Source organism: Marmota flaviventris, chromosome 16 (assembly GCF_047511675.1).
Source record: "Marmota flaviventris isolate mMarFla1 chromosome 16, mMarFla1.hap1, whole genome shotgun sequence".
In the NCBI taxonomy this organism is placed as follows: Eukaryota; Metazoa; Chordata; class Mammalia; order Rodentia; family Sciuridae; genus Marmota; species Marmota flaviventris.
Window position 1 is genome coordinate 73,628,604 of NC_092513.1, and position 20,010 is coordinate 73,648,613.

At 45.3% G+C, this 20,010-nt stretch overlaps 1 protein-coding gene across 1 annotated transcript in view; it reads left to right on the forward strand.

Moving 5' to 3' along the window:
- Positions 1-20,010, forward strand: part of Wnk2 (WNK lysine deficient protein kinase 2) — a 119,688-nt gene that overhangs the window by 72,246 nt on the left and 27,432 nt on the right. Inside the window, 5 exon segments of the mRNA XM_027950983.2 lie at positions 300-468; positions 537-653; positions 4,842-5,012; positions 5,152-5,197; positions 5,771-5,890. Of these exon segments, the coding sequence (XP_027806784.2) occupies positions 300-468; positions 537-653; positions 4,842-5,012; positions 5,152-5,197; positions 5,771-5,890 (623 nt within the window).

The following is a 20,010-nucleotide window of genomic DNA, read 5'->3' on the forward strand; positions in this document are numbered from 1 at the left end:
TCTTCACACCAGCTCCAAGTGGCGGCTGTTTCCTGCACAGATGGGGAAACTGAGGCATGGGAACCAGTTTTTGGGTCAGGATGTTAAGAGGGCTGGAGGTCTTGCAGCCAGTGACTGTGAAGTCCACCCTTCTGCATGGAGGCCACCCGGGATGGATGCTGCAGGGTCCCCTCACAGGCAGCTGCTGTTTCTGCAGGTCACAGCTTCAGGCCTGGAGGTTTTGAGGCCCCCAGGCTGGGCTGACCAGAGCACTGGCTTGTCACCCGTGGGTGCTGTTAACGTTCTTGGTTCTTACTCAGCTATGGAGGCTCTGATGTCACTTCTGGAAAAGAGCTGAGTGACAGCTGTGAGGGCGCCTTTGGAGGGGGCAGGCTGGAGGGCAGGGCTGCCCGGAAACACCACCGCAGGTCCACGCGTGCTCGCTCCCGGCAGGAGAGGGCCAGCCGGCCCCGGCTTACCATCCTGAATGTGAGTGGCTGGGACCCCGGGCACGCGGGTGCGGCGTCCTCCATGAGCTGACCATCCGCTTCCTACAGGTGTGCAACACGGGGGACAAGATGGTGGAGTGTCAGCTGGAAACACACAACCATAAGATGGTGACCTTCAAGTTTGACTTGGACGGGGACGCGCCTGATGAGATCGCCACGTACATGGTGAGGGTGGGCCTGGGCAGCAAGGCCATGTCTTGGGGCACGTGCAGGGTCCAGTGGCTGAGCTTGGCCCTGTGTGGGGGTGTCGCCCACCCCCAGTGCCTAGGAGCTGCCCCGGAGCCGTGAGGCTGTGGTGGGGAGCACTGACCCCTGCACTGGGTGCTGTGGGCTCCTCCCCACACTGGGCAGAAGCCTCTGGGGCCCAGAGGTCAGCTTGAAGGCTGTAACTACCCAGGAGGGTGTCTCAACTCCTCAGCTGTCCCTCAGAAGAAGAGGAGGAAATGGCAGGCAGGTGCCATGAATGAGCAAAGGGAAGCAGCACCCCAGCACCTAATGTCCCTGCTCAGAGCCACCTGTCACCCTCCCCAGTGGAAGGGCCAATCTCAGCCCTGCACCCCATTCCCGTTTCCCCAGCTACTGCATGCACCTCCACCCAGAGATACCCTCCCTGCCCAGGTAGACCACTCGTTGAGTACCTCATCCTCAGAGGCTTCACTCGTTCCCAAACCTTGCTCCCAAGGGATCCCACAGTGTCCTCAGCACCTGGCCCTTAGAAACTGTCCAGCGCACAAGGACACAGGCAAAAAGGACCCTCTTGTTTGCACCATGCTTACTGGCCCATGAGTGACCACCCCACAGGACAGTGTTCTTCCTAGAACATCACCACCAGCGGGGAGCTTAGGAAGCAGTCAGCATTGGTGGCTGGTGCTGTGACCCCTGCCTCCCCCCACCTCACACACACAGACGGCCACCACATACAGTGAGTGGGGCTAGCGTGACTAGGGAACAGAATATGAAATGCAGTTTAATCCAGCAATGCAAATGGCCCACGTGGCCAGTGGCCGCTGCATTCAACAAGCTGGCTCTGAAGGTCAGCAGAAAGCTTCCCCTTGGACCGCGTCCCAGCCGCTCCAGCCCCGGCTTCATTAAATTCTGATGTGGATTTCATGGGAAAGCCCCAGCTGCTTGCTTTTGGGACAGTTCCACAGAGAGATCTCAGATAAGACCTTCCTGGAGCCCACGCCCAGGGCACAGTCCCCACGATGTTAAGGAAGAAATTGTTCAGCCCTTTGTTGAAATGCTTGGGAGGATTTTTGGAGACTGTTGCAATAGGGGAGAGAACATGTAGTCAGCTCTGAACCCAGCAGGGACAGCGAGAGTCACAGCCCAAGAACAGCATGGGGGCAGTGGACGGAAGGTAACTGAGAGGAGACCTCAGGTGCCGAGCCCAGATGGATGGTCAGCTCAGGTCGTGGACGCCAGGCAGTCCTGACCTCTCACGTTCAGGATGGTCAGTGGGCTGGCTGGCCCTCTCCTGCCAGAGTGGGTGTGTGAACCTGTGGTGGTATTTCCGGGCAGCTCCACCCTCCAGCCTGCTCCCTTTCAAGGTGCTTTGAGAGCCATCGCTCAGCTCTTTCTGGAAGTGACCTCAGAGCCTCTGTAGAAACCCACTGCTGAACACACTGAGTGAGGCCCTTGCTGAGGGCCACCATCATTTCTGATGTCAGAGAGATGAAGAATTTGATCAGATGCATGGTGGCTGGTGGAGGGGAGGGTCAAAGTTGGCGGCTGGCTACTGTGGGGCCAGGAGGGGTCTTGGTCAGCAGCCAGTGACTGGTTCCTTTGTGTAGCCTTAAGCAAACCCTGGTCTTCACCCTGCAGTCTAAACGGAAACCCCAAGACATCTCTTATCTTACTTTGTTTTCTAACCCATGTCTCCTGTTACTCTGTGTGCATGTGTTCCTGTATCTCAAAGCGTAATCATGAAGTGGACACCTGTGAAGTGTCCCCTTGGCCTCTGAGCCTGTTCCTGTGGCCCTGCCCCCACCTTCCTTGCAGCACTGTGATTAGACAAGCGTTTGTTCACGTCCCCCACAGGGTCCCCGTCCAGGGACGACACAGTTCTTACTGAATTGTGAACATTGACAACTCCGCAGCTTCTCAGACCTGTTTTAACATGTGCTCACCGTCCTGATTCTCCTCCCTCCTGTGGCTGTCTCTCCTGTACCGTGTGAAGGTTTGAACTGGGAGTTTTTAAGCCCGGTCATCTAAAGTCCCTTTACAAAGCAAGCGTGACATAAATACACAAATTTGGCCCATCGCATGGCTGTCCACATGTAGCCTCTGCTGGGTGCCCACCCGTGCTCTTCCTCGCACCCTCCTGTCCCAGGGACAGAGGTGTCAGGGGGCTGGAGTGGAAGTCTGGGTGTTAGCTGGGGGGAACGAAGTGCTGTCCAGACAAGCTCCTCCCCACCCAGGGATGGGCCTCCTGAGTGTGGGGCACGAGGTTCCCTTGCTGGTGTGTTTAGCTGGGCCTTGGGCTCATATTGTGACAGAGACCCCCTTGCCACCCCCATGGTGAAGGGGAAATGTGGATGTTTGCTTTAAGTCAGCATCAATTCCCAGGTTATCAAAAGGCCCTATATCTTTAGGGTTTTCTTGGTTTTGCTTTTAATTTATTTTAATCTCTTTGAAAATAAATTCATACCTAGCAGGAAGACACTAAGGGGCACTAGTTCAGGTCTGTGCTGAGTTGGCACGCTGTAGATGTTCTCATGTGCAGCACCTGTGTCACAGCTGGATGATCTAACTGCCCATGGTGTGGCACCGTATGCTGTCCTCAGTTAACAGGTGAATTGGGAGGACAGCGTTGGCCAGCCCCTCCTCTGAGGGATATGCCAGTGCTTCTGGGCCTGGTATGGGGAGGGTCAGAGGAGCTCTGCTCTGCAGCCAGCTTATTATGGGAGGCAGATGGATCCAGCCCAGAAAGGAAGAACAGATGGCATGGGCAGGGCCGAGGCATCTGGGTGACCGCAGAGGTGTGTGGGTAGGAGAAGGATCCGTGGCCTGAAGTGGGCAGGGATTGGACCCTGCTGGGAGAGGGAACAATCTGACCTCTTTCCCTGGAGCTGTGTGTACAACTCTCCGAGATGCACTATGTCCCATCTGCTTGAGTGGCCAAGGACACAGCAAAACAGGGTGTAAGCAGGGGTGCAGCATGCCCACATGAGAGTTGGGGACAGTGACTGTCTTTCTACACCAAGGTCTGAAGGCTGCGGTAGTGAGGCTGTGGTGTGGGACCTGCTGGCCACCCTTCTCTCTCCCACCAGAGGCCTGGGCTGTCCTTTCTGTCCCAGGTGCTGGCTAAAGGGTAGAGATCACATGTGTGAACCGCATGGCCCTGAGAAGCCAGAGGGTGGTGCAAGATGAGGTAATCTTGGTCTCAGCCCCAGACTGACAGGAGAAAGGCAGCTGGCTTTAATGGGCCTTGTGCTCTGGAGGAATGGCCACCTACCTGGACATCAGGGTCCAAGGTGCAGTTAGAAAGGCCACAGTGCAGGGGGTGCACCTTAGTGGAACAAGAGCAAGGCTGGGACCCAGTTATGTGCCCTGAGTAGTTTCTCTATGGCCAACTTTGGGGACACCCTCTCTGGACTTGGCTCTGAGAAGAGTCGTGTGGCTGTGGGTGAATCTTGTTGAGCACAGACCACGAGAAGGCCAGCCTCAAGTAGCTCTGGTGAAATGCAGGCATGGGCTCAAGGACAGCGCAAGCTTGAGAAGGGTGGACGCCCGAGTGGAGAGAATAGGAGACAGACTCCCAGGGTCTCTGCCGAGGAAGCAGGGGACATCAGGAGCCTTGATGGGGGCCGCCCGCTGATCACTCTTCCACCCCCACCTCCATGCCAAGTCTGAGGCCACAGGTCAAACACTGAGGCCGGGAGAGCAGTGGGTGCAGGTACAGGGAAGGGTGTGTGGACGTCTTGCATAGCTTTGCCAACCCTGCTGCTCAGCCTGTCCCCAAACCTGCCCACCAGCTGGAACCTGTACCTTCAGATCTGCCTCCTTGTCTCTCATGGCCTGCCTGGTGCCCATGTCCCAATTGTCCCCCCTCCTATACCCTGGTCCCATTGATCCTGTGCACCTGCCAACCTTGAAGGTGACTGGACCAGCCTGGGGTTCCATGACTGGTCCTCACTCTGGGCATGGCAGTGCCAGACAGGCTTCTTCTCTAGGCTGAGCTGTCTTGTCACCCTGGGGCCATCTGCTCCCCTCCTGGGCTGGGCAGGGGGGTGCCCCTTTGCCGTGTCGTCCCCTGGCACCGAGAACAGAGTAGAGGTCCATATATCCCCCATCAGGCTCCAGGGCGCGGCCTGCGGCGGGTGGTTATGGCCGCTGTGTGTGCCCTTGCAGGTGGAGCACGGCTTCATCCTGCCCGCTGAGCGGGAGACGTTCATCGAGCAGATGAAGGATGTCATGGACAAGGCAGAGGACATGCTCAGCGAGGACACAGATGCTGACCGTGGCTCTGATGCGGGGGTCAGCCCACCACACCTGGGGTCCTGTGGTCTGGCTGTGGGGGAGGTGAGAGCCTGCGTCCCCAGGAAGCAGTGGAGGGTGCTGTGGGGTGGGAGGGTGGACCCTGCAGTTCAGCGGGAAGCTCTGAAGGAAGTTCTCCCTGAACGCGGGCTGCGCTGACCTCCGATCCCTCTCCCTCATGCAGGAGAGTGGACAGTCCCAAGCAAATGCCCCTGTGTATCAGCAGAACGGTGAGTCTGCCCCCACCTCGGGTCACACCTGTCAGAGCAGATGAGCCTGGGGTTCTGGGAAGAGCCATTCCCTAGTGTCCCTGTCCCCTGCTCTATAGCAGGTGTTTGCTTTGAAGCCTCCAATGAGCATAGTGTCAGGGTCTTGGCATTGCAGTGGGGGTGGGGGTGGGAGTGTGTGGTGACAAGGGTCCCCCATCTGGGAGTGGCCACCCCATCTGAAGTCTGTCACCTGTTGACTGGCATCACCACCTTCACGGCCGATGCTGCAGGCATCCTAGGAACTAAACATGAACCCAGGGCACTCCTGAGTCTCGGGCTGGCCGCCCATCCCTCACCCCTCTGGGTGAGAGAGGATATAGAAGCCCCTCCTCAGGGCCTCTTTTTCAAGGGGCCTGGGGACCATCTGTGTCATGGAGGGAAGCTCTTTTGGACTGTGACTGGGAACTGGGTTCCCTGCCCATGCCCTTCTGAGTAAATCCTGTGGGTGCAAAGTTCTGTGGAGCCCCCTGTGACGGTCCGGTGTGGCAGAGGTGTCACCTGGTCTCAGCATGCTGTTCTTGTTCTGTTTCTCAGTCTTGCACACGGGGAAGAGGTGGTTTATTATCTGTCCGGTGGCTGAGCACCCAGCAGCTGATGCCCCTGAATCGTCACCCCCACTTCCTCTAAGCTCCCTGCAGCCAGAAGCCAGCCAAGGTAGGAGCAGCCACAACCCCCACCCTGGGATCCCTCCCCAGGTAACCCACGGGCTTCCTTCTGTACATCCCTTCACTGGTGTGCACTGGGCACCCAGCACCATGCGAGGGGCCTTCCACACTGTCACCCCAAACTTAGGGCAGCCTACTGGGCTGTTTTCCCTATCCATCCCTGTTTTCTACCGGATCAGCTAAGCATAAGCTGGAACCTGCCCTGTTATCTCCACCGCGCAGGTGAGGCACAGGTGAGGCGCAGGTGAGGCTCTGCCCTGCCTCTGTGCTGCCTCGTAAGCTTTGCACCCTTCCTGTTTCATGGGGAAAACACACCCTGGGGTCCTGCTTGGCAAGAAGTGTGGGGTGGGAAAGGCCCTTTTATTTCTGAGCCTGATTCCCAGTGGTCCCCATGGATGGGGATCACTGTTGTGGATCTGCCTACAGAGGACAGTAAGTTTGCCCTCGGGCTGTGGGGGAAATCTTGATTTTTATGGTCCTATGGAAAAACAAAACTAGTCATTTAAGCCAGTTTAAGGTTTTTTATTCCCTATCACTTGGCCAAAAAAGAGTGGCTAAAACTTAAACCACCATTATGGTACATTGATTAAAAAAAAATATTTGTAAGACAACTTTGATTTCCTCTTGTGTTTCCAGTGCCTTCCATTGTACCTTTGGAGATTTGTTACCACCAGGAAAAAGTCAGCTTAATAGAAAACCCCAAAAGAAGCCAGGCCCTGAGATGGGGTGCTGTCTGGTCATGGGAACTGAGAAGTCAGGGACCAACAGCCTTATTTGAAAGACTCCCTTTTAAAAGGGGAATTTGACTCTTGACTGTACTGTGCACACTCCCAGGTGAAAGAAAAGCCTCTAAAAATAAATTTCAGTGCAGCATAGGGGTCAAGGGATCAAGTGATAGTGTGGTGTAGGGTCAAGGGACATTGTGAATATGGGGTCACAGAACATTGTGATGTGGGGTCAAGGGACACTGTGATGTGGAGGTCAAAGGCCAGTGTGGTGTAGGGTCAAGGGTCATTGTGGTATGGGTCAAGGGACAGCATGCTATAGGCTCAGGGGACATTGTGATGTGGGGGTCAAAGGTCAGCGAGGTGTGGGGTTGAGAGCCCAGAGTTCAACCGTCGTCCTTCGTGTGCATACTGAGAGGTCGACCTCTGGAAACCTTTCAGAGTCAGGGTATCTATTAAGACGGGAAAAGTGAGTGACAGTGTGTGGATTTGGATCAAACATCCACTGAAGATGACCAAAGAAGTTTGACAGGTTATGAGAATCACCTGCTCAAGGGCACTGGAAATCTGAATAGAGGGCAGTTACCAGGCTGGGGTCAGCGGAGGCAGAGAAGGAGGGCAAGGCCCTTTCGCCTGGAGCATGTCCCATCCACAGGAGAGGCTGAGCACAGCTTCAGCTGCCCCATGGCTAGACAGAAGGGGCACAGAGTCCAGGGCCCATGGTGGCCCTGCAGAAGCTGTGCACTAGAGGCAGGGCCCAATGGAGGAGGCAGAGCTGCAGAGGGAGGAGCCCAGGCTGGACATTTTGGCCCCTCATCAGGAGATCCCAGTGCTGTGTGCTCGGGCAGGAGCACAGAAGTCCTTTCTGAGGGAGAAAACATCATTTTGGATTTCAAGTGACTTGCACAGACAATTTTTTAAAATATAATATCTGCCACAAAGTAAAAAAAATAATAACTAGGCAGGGGAGCTGGGCTCTGGGTAAGATGGGGCAAGCACACACACCAGCCTTTGTCGCTACTGAGCTGAGCTGTGAATCCTGGACAGACGTGATCCAGCTCTCTGAGCACTCAGGGAAACGTTAGCAGCAGGAAGATGGGGCATGACCAGGATTCAGGTACCACTGAGACTGCTGAGAGTTTAGCACATTTCCCTTCAGTATGTCCCAGCCTGAACCTAGCCTTCAGGCCAGAGTTGAGCTCTATAGTACCAGAGAGAGACTCCCAGGGACACCCTCAAGTTGCAGCTCAGAGAACTGGAAAGGGAATTCCTAAAGCTCAGGAGGGAATCCCCCCCACCCCCACTTTTTCTTTTCCCCTCTTCTCTTGTACCAGCCCCTAGATCAGTCTATGGCGTGGCAGCAGGTGGAACCATGTCAGGGGACAGCCAGGTCTCTAGGGGCTTAGACCTCAAACTGGATGGTTTTTTTCTTTCTGTCACCCTACTTGGCACAGTCACGGCACTAGGTGATTTCTGGCCAGAGGTTCAGAACAGGAAGTTCCAGGGAACCAGGACACAGAAAGGGAGGAGCTTGGGAAAACAATCCCATCAAGCTGAATTCCTAGATGCAACTCCAGCCTGTGTGTGCATGAATCTGGTCCTAATTAGCATATAAAAATTTTGAGAACTAAATCAATAGATAAACCTACCTATGTTCCAGACTGGCCCTTAAGTGACACAGACCAGTTTCAGATAAGATTAGTCCAGCAAAAGCCCTGATAGCTGAACCAGGGCAGGCTGCAACTTGCAGTCTGCACTTAACCAGGTCATTTGCCTGCTAAAGCAAAAATATCAACATTTAGCATAGGATTCAACCATGACTCAAGGTTTCATAATATCCTTCAAGATGTTCAGAATTGAATCCAAAATTATTTGGGAAGTGAAAAATCATGAAAATGTCAACTCAGATGGAAAAAGCCAACACATCCAATAATAAGAAGACATAGATGAGGGAATGATCTGACAACAACTTAAAGCAGCTATTATAAATATGCCTGAACAAGCAATCACAAACATTCTTGAAACAAATGTTAAAGTAGGAAGTATCAGCAGAGAAATAGAAAATACAAAAAAGAAACAAATGGAAGTTTTAATGCTGAAATTAAAAACACCTAAAATCATCCAACTGGAAGATAGAAAAAGTGAACAGTTTCAAGGATCTGTGGATCTATAACAAAGGTCTAGTGTTTGTGTCAGATTTCTAGAAGGAGGGGAGATAAGAATGCCAAAAAAAATATTTGAAGATATAATGCTGAAAACTTCCCAACTTTGGTGAAAGGCATAAACGTGGAGATTCAAGAAGCTAAGCAAACTCTAATCAGGTTAAAACAAAGAAATATGTGCCTGTACACATTGCTGAAAACCAAAGCTGCCCTCCACCCCACTACCAAAACAAAACAAAATAACAACAACAAAATAGCAAAAGCAGCCAGAAAAAAAATGACGCACTCCCTAGAAGAGACAGGAATTCAGATCACTGCAGATTTCTCACCAGAAACCATGGAGTTCAGCAGGAAGCAGGACGACATTTACAACGTATCGAAAGAAAAGAACTGACAATCCAGAATTCCGTTTTCAGGGAAAATGCCTTTTAGATGTACAAATGAAATAATGCCATTCTCAAAGAAAATGAAGAGAACTTGCAGCCAGTACCCCTGCTCCAAAAGAATTATTAAAGATCTTTAGACAAAAGGGAATTGATTCCAGAAAGTAACTTAGAACATGAGGACTGAACCAAGATCATATTGGACGGATATAATAATCTATTCTTCTCTTGAGTTCTGTAGAATATTGCTGCCCCCCCCAAAAAAAAAAAAACTAAAAACAAACAAAAAAAAACATATCTAACAGTTGAAAGAAAAAAAAAGATTGTAATGTTTGAGGAGTTTTCAATGTTTGTAGATATAGTATATTAACATAATTATGATAAGGTGGATACAGTGACCTGTACATTTGTGATGTTTCTCCATTCCCATTGAAGTGATAAGGTACTGGTTCTAAGTAGAACTGAAAAGTTAAGTATGTGTTCTGGAACTCCTAGAACAACCATTCAAAGAATTGTTCGAAGTTATTGTAGATAAATTCAGATGAATTTTTTTAAACAATCAAATAACCACAAAGAAGGGGAGAAAGAGAAAAAGAGAAAGAAATAGAGTATCAAAAAACGAAATCTAACAGAACAGGGGGGCAATCCAGTAAACAAACAAAATGGCAGATCTTAATCTAAATATACCAATAACAAAAAGGAAAAAGTTCTCTCATGCCGGGCATGGTGGCACATGCCTGTAATCTCAGCAACTTGAGAGGCCAAAGCAGGAGGATTCCAAGTTCAAGGCTAGCCTGGGCAATTTGTGAGACCCTGTCTTACATATGTGAAGCCCTGGGTTTAGTTATCAGTATTGGCGGGGGCGGGGGGGGGGGGCCCAAAAAGTCTTACCATATGAATTAAAAGACAGATTATGAGAATGATTAAAAAACCCACTGGTGGTTCAGTGGTGGAGTGCTCGCCTAGCATGCATGAGGCATTGGATTCGATCCTCAGCATCACATAAATGTAGAATAAAGATATTGTGTCCACCTAAAATTAAAAAATAAATATTTTTTAAAAACCAAACAACTTGACCTAAGTGTATGCTATCTATTAGAAACTTCTAATAAATTATTTAGATAGGTTAAAAGGAGGATGTTAAACAACAGACTGTGCAAATCCTTCTCCAAAGAATGCCGGAGTAGCTGTTTTTATTTCAGACACAATATACTTCAGAGAAAAGAGATGATATTATGTATTCATAAGGTGATCAATTCATATAGTAATGTCTTAAGTATATGTGCACCTAATAACAGAGCTTCAAAACTAACAAGTAAAAACAGAAACAGATAAATCCGTAACTATTCTTGGAGACTTCAACACCTCTCTCTCAGTAATAGATGAAACAGAAAGAAAGTCAGCAAGGATATAGAAGATGTGAACAACACTACCAACCATCTTGACCTAACTAACACACTGAAAATAACAGAATATACTTTATTTTCTAGTACATGTAGAGCAATCACCCTATCTTGAATTGTGAAACAAAACCTGACAAATTTAAGTGAATTGATATTATACCAGATATAGTCTCTGATAATAATGAAGAATTAAATAACATTTATGAATTATCTATGGGTGAAAGAAATAGTCTCAAGTATTTAGAAATATTTTTGAGTGAATATGAAAATATACCATCATCCAAACATTTAAAAAAGATATGTTACTAATTGTACAAAATCTTTTCCAAAGAATACATGAAGAAGGAACACTTTCCAAATCATTTTAAAACCAGACAAAGGCAGTACCAAAAGAGAGAGCAATAGACCAATATCTATCATGAACATAAAGGGGAAATTTTCTCAATAAAACTTTAGAAAGTCAAATCTGGCAATATATAAAAAGAACAATACACCATGAGAAAGTGGGTATATTCCAGGAAAGCAACAGTCAAGATTCAATTAACCTGCCCTATTAATAGTCTAATGAAGGAGAAAAATGGATATCATTATATTAGTGGATATAGCAAAAACATTTAACCAAATACAGCATCCATTTATGATAAAAATTCTCAGCAGTTTAAGAAAGGAGCTTGCTCAACCTGATAAAGGTCATCAACACAAACAAAAGCAAACCTCCAGCTAGCATCATATTTTGTTGTGAAAGACCAATGCGTTCTCCCGCCCTAAGAATGTAAGAAGGCAAGGGTGCCATTTTCACCATTCTTATTCAACATTGAACCAAAGTCCTAACTGTTAGACTTCAAGACAGGCAAGAGGCAAATAAAAGACATATGAATTAAAAGGAAGAAATAAAACTCCCTATTATCAGATAATATGATCTTATATTTAGATAATCCCATGGATTCTGTAGCCATAACAAACAGCTTCTACTAAGTGAGTTTAGCAAAACCACAGGCTTCATAGTCGACGTCCAAAAATAACTATTTCGTGATCCTTGCAGTGAACAATGGAAAACCAAAACTTTGAAAACAGACCATTTCCTATAGCAAAATAAATAAGTTATAAAAAGAAGGAATGCATAGGTACAAATTTAAGACATTATATGCAGAAATTACAAAGTACTGTCGAAATGAATCAACGATGACGTAGATAAGTGGAGAAATATACTTCGTACATGGGCTTGAAGATTCGACATAGTAAAAATGTCAGTGGATCTATAAAGATTTAATGCAATATAAATAAAACTAAAACTAAAGCAATATTTTTGTAGATATGGACGAGTTGATTATTAAGTTTATATGGACATACAAAGGAAACAGAAATAGCCAAAACGATTTTTTAAAAGAAGATCAAGTTAGAATGATAACACTACCCAATATTAAGACTTACTATAAAGTTATGTAGTATGGCAAAGGCATTGACATACAGATCAGTGGGACAGAATAGAGAGCCCTGAAATGACTCCTACATTTTGATTTTTTTAAAAAAACAAGGATGCAAATTTGATTCGATGGAGAAAGGATAGTCTTTTCAATAAGTGATGTTGAATAGTGGCTCATTCATATGCAAAAAATGAACCTTGACCCTATGCTTCTCATCTTATAGAAAATTTAATTCACACTGGGTCAAATGTAAAATGCAAAACTTATGTGACTTTTAGAAGAGAACTAGGAAAAAATCTTTGTGACCTGTGGTCAGAACTCTTAGGCATGATATCAAAGGTATATTCCATAAAAGAAAAAAAAATGGATAAATTGGATGTTGTCAAAATTAAAATCTTCTACCCTGTGAAAACCCACTATCAAGGGAATAAAAAGACAACTCACACTCTGGGAGAAAATAACTGCAAATCACATATCCAACTTGGTATTTCTACAAGGAATATATAAAGAATTCATAAAACTCAACAGTAAGAAAACAATGATAAATAAAGAAAAAAATCCATACAATCATCACAGTAAATTCAGAAAAGCTATTTGACAAAACTGAACAACTATAAACACCCTCAGAAAACTTGGAATAGAAAGGAACTTCCTCAACTTGAAGAATAGAACATAAAATCCTATGACTATTATCATACATAATGGTGAATGACTGAATGCTTCCTCCAACTATCAGGAAAAAGACAAAGATGTCTGCTCTCACCACTTAATTCATCACGTTAGTGGAGAGTCTAAGCAGTTTAGTAAGTCTGGAAAAGAGAAGAAAAAGCATCTGGATTGAAAAGAAATAAACAGTCTTATATTCACAGAAAGCATTTGTATAGCAAGTGCAATGGAATATCTAAAACTACTAGAACCAGTAACCAAGCTGGGTTGTAGGATATTGGAGCAATATGCAAAATTTCTGTGTACTAGCAACGATCAAAAACTGAAGTTCTAACAAACTATTCTTTACAGCCTATGAACTATTTAGGGCTAACCTGACAAAATGTGTGTAAGGTCTTTACAATGAAAACTACAAAACAGTACTGAAGGAAACTAAAGAAAATCTAATAATTCATCAGGATTTTCAATGTCTACTCCTTGAGAGATACTAGGAAAATGAAAATACTAGCCAGACTAGGAGGAAATATATTTGTAAGGTTTGTATGTGATGAAGGTCTTACACCCAGGTAATACCAGGAACTATCAAAATGCAGTGGTAGAAAAATAAGCTAATGAAAAGATCTATACAGACAATTCACCTAAGATCTGTCTATCAAGTTTATGAAAAGGTCATTGTTCAGTCAGGAACTACAGAGTAAAAGTGCCGTGAAAGATCACTTATGCTTATTAAAATAACTAGAATTTAAAAGATCAAGTGTTATTGAGGGTGTAAAGGAGCTAGAATTCTTTGTTTTTTTAGTAGATGGACACAGTACCTTCATTTTATTTTATTTCATTTATTTTCATGTGCTGCCGAGGATTGAACCCAAAGCCTCACACAGTCTTGCTAAGTTGTACAGGTTGACCTTGAACTTGGTTCCTCCTGCCTCGGCCTCCCAAGTGTAGCCACTGTGCCCATCTATATTTTAAATAATATCCACATTATTGATAGGTACAATGTAGGTACTCTGTAATGGTTGGTATACTGTATTGTTTAGGGAATAATGACAAGGAAAAAAGACTGTACATGTTTAGTAAGGAAGCAATTAAAAAAAAAAAACATTTTCAACAGATGACTGGTTGAATACATGGATGGGAAACACATAGATTCAGAGGGGGGACTCTACTTACCCAAGAGAAAATAAAAGCAGATGTCTGTACAAAGATTTTTACAGGAATGTTCATAGCAGCTTTCTTTATAACTGCACAACCTTGAAAGCCCAGATCCCCATCATCAAGGGGACACATCATGGTTTATCCACACAGCGTAACACTACTCTGCCACAAAAAGAAATCAACTAATGGTATTTATTTCAGCATGCATGATTCTCAAAATAATTGTGCTGAACCAAAGATAACAGACAAAAGAATACATACTATGCAGTTGCATTTACGTAAAATACCAGGTAATGCACACTGATCTCTAGGGACTGAAAGCAGGCCACTAGTTATCTGGGAACAAGAATATGGCAGGGAAGAGAGGAAAGGAAGGACACAAGGTTCATAAGGATAACATGTGATAGCCAGGTACTGCTGTGCACACCTGGAATCCCAGCCATCTGGAAGGCCAAGGCAGCAGGACTGAAAGCTCAAGGCTAGCCTCAGCAATTTAGCAAGACCCTGTCTCAAAATAAAATAAAAAGGGCGGGGGTGGGGGGGAGGCTGGGGATGTGGCTCAAGTGGTAGCGCGCTCGCCTGGCTTGCGTACGGCCCGGGTTTGATCCTCAGCACCACATACAAACAAAGAAGTTGTGTCTGCCAAAAACTAAAAAATAAATACTAAAATTCTCTCTCTCTCTCTCTCTCTCTCTCTCTCTCTTAAAAAAAAAAAAAAAGGCGGGGGGATATAGCTCAGTGGTAGAGTGCTTGCCTAGTATGTTTAAGGATCTGGATTCAGTCTCTAGTAGTACATAATAAAAAAAAAATTAAGGCAAGGAAGGAGAGAAAAAGCAACACTGAACATGGACACATAGAAATCCCTAGTAAGATGATAGTTTTAGCCCAATTAGGTCAGTACTTAAAAGGTAAATGGGCTAAATCTCAATGCTTGTTAAAAGTAGACAAACAGCTGGACTCTGTGGTGCTCATGCCTGTGATCCCAGTGGCTCGGGAGGCTAAGGCAGGGAGCATCAGAAGCTCAAATCCAGCCTCAGCAACTTAGGGAGGCCCTGTCCCTAAATAAAATATTTTAAAAGGGCTCAGGATATGGTTCAGTGGTTAACTGCCCCTGGGTTTAGTCCCTGGTACCAGAAAAAATAGATTTTCAGCCAAAAGTATAATGTGAAAGAGTCTTACCAGGAAGATAGGATATTTCAGTATTTGCATATGTTTAATAAAATAACCTCAAAATACATCAAAATTAACAGAAATAAAGAAATAAATTTATCACCACTGGGGGAGATTTGTACTTTTAGAACAGAAATAGAAAATCAATAAGGATATAGAAGATATCGACCACAGAACTAGCAGTCAGTCTTATTATATACACAGAAGGTTTTTAATGACTGATTTAATTGTACAAAGTAGTAGCAAATAGATTTAAGTGGAACCTTAAAAGAATATGGCAGTGACTAAATTGTGTTGATTTCAGAGTTCAAGGTTGGTTTAACTTAATTTGAATTAAGAATGTGGTGAATTTGTTAAAGCATGTGATCATTTCAATAGATAGATAATTCTATTTTTAAAAAAGAAAAAAAAATCCCAGCTAGTGTTCTAATTGGTGAAATACTGAATACCTTCTCTATGAGATGGGGAGCAAGATAAGAATGTCCACTCTTGCCACTCCTGCTTGGTATCCTAAATCCTAGGTAGTACCATATTGGGGGAGGGGAAGGAGGGAGGACAAGGAGGCAGGCAGGACTGACATAGCCCCAGACATAGCCCCAGACGCTGCCCATACAGTTCAATCAAGATTTCTGGATTTGGTAGGCAGCATCATTCTGGTTCGAACCCTCCAGATGATTCCATTCTGAAGCCAAGTTCAAGAGCCAGTGGCCTGATCACTTGTGAATACATAAGAAGAGTTGGGGTCACAGCATAATAGCTTTAATTTTAATTTGAAGAAAATGCTTTTCATCTCAAAAGAAGTTTTGTTGTTGTTGTTTTGAGTAGTGCTAAGGAGCAAACCCAGGGCCTCACATATACTAGGCCAGCACTCTAACCCTAACCCCCAACCCCTCAAAACAAGGTTTTCCAAAGCAAACGTTGGCTTATTTGAGTTGGTACCAACTTGATGTAGCATTTCCTCTCATCCACTCCAGTAGGAATCATCTGTAAATGGAAACGATATATAGTGTGTTGTAATAGACCCACAGAGTGGGTGATCCTTCTGTGTCTCAGTGCAGCGCCACATTAGTGCTACATAAATGGTGATTTGTAAAATATGACTACTTTTTATTTAAAATTTGGGCAGAGCCAGGCATAGTGGCTCACACCTTAATCTCAGTGGCTCTTGAGGATCGAAAGTTCAAAGTCAGCCTCAGCAACTTAGTGAGGCCCTAAGCAACTTAGTGAGACCCTGTCTCAAAATAAAAAAGGGTTGGGGCGTGGCTCACTGGTTGAGTGCCTCTAGGTTCAATAGCTGATACCAAAAAAAAAAATTGGACAGAGCAATATAAGCATCTTTGACTCTAAGTCCTCACTAGAAGTTACTGGGCTAAACTTCTGTTCCTTCCAAGGAAACCTATTTGTTAAACTTTTCCCATTTTACAGTAGAAATTATTATTTTGGGGAGTCATATAATTTTTAACCTCTATTTAATAGCATTTTTTTAAATGCTGTTTTAAAAAGTGACAAAGACTGCAATGGAAGAGTTATAACAACCACTATTTGTTGATAAAGTGATTATGTTCATGGAAATTTGAATTCACAGATAAATTATTAGAATTAAGTGAAATGCAGAATGTAATTGTGCCATATATTACCAGCACACAGAAAATGAGAAACTTTGAAAAGTTCCACTAATAGTAACATGAAAATATTAAACACCAGAGATAACCAACACATGTGTAAGACCTCTATAGCAAAACTGTATAACATGGATAGAAAATTAAAAAGAAACGAGTGGAAAGATACCTACTATATTCATGTTACTGGAAGATCCAATATTATAAACACTTTACTTCTCCCCAGACGGATCCATAGATTCCATGAGATCCCAATTAAAATTGGAACTATTTTGTTTTGTCTTGTTTTTGTGGCAGTGGGGGTAGAACCCAGGGGCACTTGACCACTGAGCCACATTCTTAGTCCTTTTCTATTTATTTTGAGATAGGCTCTTGCTGAGTTTCCCAGGCTGGTCTCAAATTTGTGACCCTCCTGCCTCAGCCTCCCAAGTAGTTGGGATTATAGCCATGCACATTTGCACCTGGCTTGAGCCATTTGCAATGGACATCAGCAAGCCAATTATATGATATCTGTGGAAGTAGAAAGGCCAGAAAAAATCTAGGTGGTTTCTAGGGGAAGAAGACCGTTTTGCTGAATTTCATGACTATTATATAAACCTGCAATCATGGAAACAAACTGATCCTGAAACAGGATAGGAAAATTGAACAATGGAGCAGAAGAGATGCCAAATGTAGCCCGCATATTTGGCCATGTGATTGACAAAAGAGGTCTCACTGCCCAACAGTGGGGACAGGACGGCCTCTCAATAAAAGGAGTTGGGATATGGGCCTTTTGCATGGGGAGAGAATAATCCTACTTCCAACCTCACATCATATGCATATTCAGTAACAAGTGAATTTCGAATCTCAGTGTAAAAGGCAAAACAGTCGATTTCCTAGAAGTAATGAAGGACAATGTCTTATTGGGCCCAATGTAGGACAGACACATCACAGTTCAACAAAAACATTAAAGACTGGCTACAGATTGGTTAAATTTGACTACATTGTGCTGAGGATACACACACACACACACACACACACACACACACACGTCAAGTTTGATGGCATTAAAATGAAGCACTAATGGTCATCAAAAGATATCAGTAATTGCCAGGCATGGTGGCGCATGCCTGTAATCCCAGTGGCTCTGGATGCTGAGTTAGGAGGGTAGCAGGTTCAAAGCCAGCCTCATCAACTTAACAAAGCCCTAAGGAACCTAGTGAGACCCTAACTCAACATAAAAAGGCTGGGGATGTGGCTCAGTGGTTAAGCACCCTTGAGTTCAATCCCTGGTACAAAAAAAATAAATAAATAAAACACCACTAATAGAGCAAGTAGGCAAATCAGAGAGAGGGTATTTGCAATACGTAAACAACAATGTTTCTTATCTAGCAAATGTGATGCACTCCTATAAATCAAAAAAGAACGAAAACTCAATAGAAAAACCACCAAGACATGGACAGGTGTATCATAAAAGAATATATCTCAGCTTACTCAGGAGGCTAAGGCCGGAGGATTACAATTTCAAAGCCATGCTGGGAAACTTAGAAAGACCCTATCTCTAAGTAAAACTTTTTAAAGGTTGTGGGTATAGCTGAGTGCTTGTCTAGCATGTATGATGCCCTGGGTTTAATCCCCAGATCCCCCCACCCTCAACACACACACACACACCAGAAGCTAGTCAACTGGCAAATAAACATATGAAAATGTATTTAATTAATTATTTGTTAAAGAAATACAAATTAAAACCACAGTGACGTACCACCTCACTGTGTTAGGAGTGGCTATTATCTTAAAAAAAAACCATCAAGAACTGATAAGGATATGGAGAAATGGGAACCTTGTATATAGTTGGAATGTAAATTTGTACAGCCATTATGGAAAGCAGTGTAGAGGTTCCTCAGAAAATTAGGATAGAATTACCATTGGATCCAGCAGTCCCACATCTGGCTAAAGAAAGACCTGGAAGAAATAAATATCTGCTCTCCTGTGTTTATTGCAGTTCTATTCATAATAGCTAAGATATGGAAACTAACTAAATATCTATCAACAGATAAGTGGATAAAGAAAATGTGATATACATGTACATAGAATACTATTCAGCCATTAAAAAGGAAATTCTGCCATTTACAACAGCACAGACGAACCTGGAAGACAATATGCTAAGTAATAAAGCCAGTCATAGAAAGATAACTGCATGGTTCCATTTCTATGAGGTGTTTCAAATTGACTCAGAGTAGAATGGAGGTTTCCAGGGATGCAGGGAAGGGAAGTGGAGTTGTTCTTCAGTGGGCAGAAAGGTTTGGTTATACAAGCTTGAGTAAGTTCCAAAGATCTGGCTTATACTACAGTGCCTGCAGTTAGCTGTGGAGCACTGCAAGCTTCAATGTGTGTTAGGAGGGAGATTTCATGCTGTGTTCTCACTATCATTAGAAGTAAAAACAAATCTCAAGGAAACCCTAGCACACTCTCCCAGGCTGACTTGGGGAGGGCAGGAAGCTCTAGGAGCACCCAGGGACCATCAAAGAGACACAGGCCTCACGTGGGGAGGCCACTTAGCATCCTAAACTGAAGGTCAAAGATGCTTTCCGGCCACAGCACCTGGGGTGTGTGCCTGGCAGGATCTGAGACCTGCACACCAGGCTTCTGTGTCATTTGAGGTTCCACACCAGCAGCCCCGGTGTGCTCTGACACAAATGTGTGTGTGGGTGTGTGTGTGTGTGTGTGTGTGTACAAAACAACATGGGTGTGTCTCCCATGCACCATGGGGAGAGAGAGATGAACACACAGTCGTTCCGTGGATAGCATGTTCCATGCGGGCACGACACAGCTCGGGGTTTGGAAGGACATGGGGCAAAGCCACGAAGACAAGCAGGAGAGAGCACTTGTCGGGCTCCTTGACCTGGGTTGGGGCAGGGGCTCCAGGGTCCTGGGAAGCTCCACACCTACACTGTTCTTTGTGGTTTTCATTTTTGTTTAGTGTACGTCATTCATGTCGCTTTAAAAGACAAAGGTTTATTTTATTGTTTTTAAGTGAGGAAAGCCGGCTAATAGGCCAGGTAGGTTTGGGCAAGACTGCGTTGTGCGCTCCTCTGAGGTTGTTCCCACGAGCACCCCGAAGCTCCGGGGAAGAGGCTGTTAGGCTGCTTCCTGGCTGGGTTTCCAGGTCCCTTCTCCCCTGGCTCCACGCGGTGGCCTTGCCAAAGCCTGGGTGCCTGGTGGATGGGCAGCTCCCAGGTTCCTGCTCACTCTTGGCCGTGGAGGGATATATGGCCTGCCACTCAAACTCCTCAACTAACTAGACTCACTTCTAAGTTGTGCGGAATGGGCCAGGACAAGGGGTTTGCCAGCCACATTTATGGAGCTCACTCGGCAGGTGAGGATTTGGACAGGTGGAAGAGAGAGAGCAGCGGGAAGTGGCAT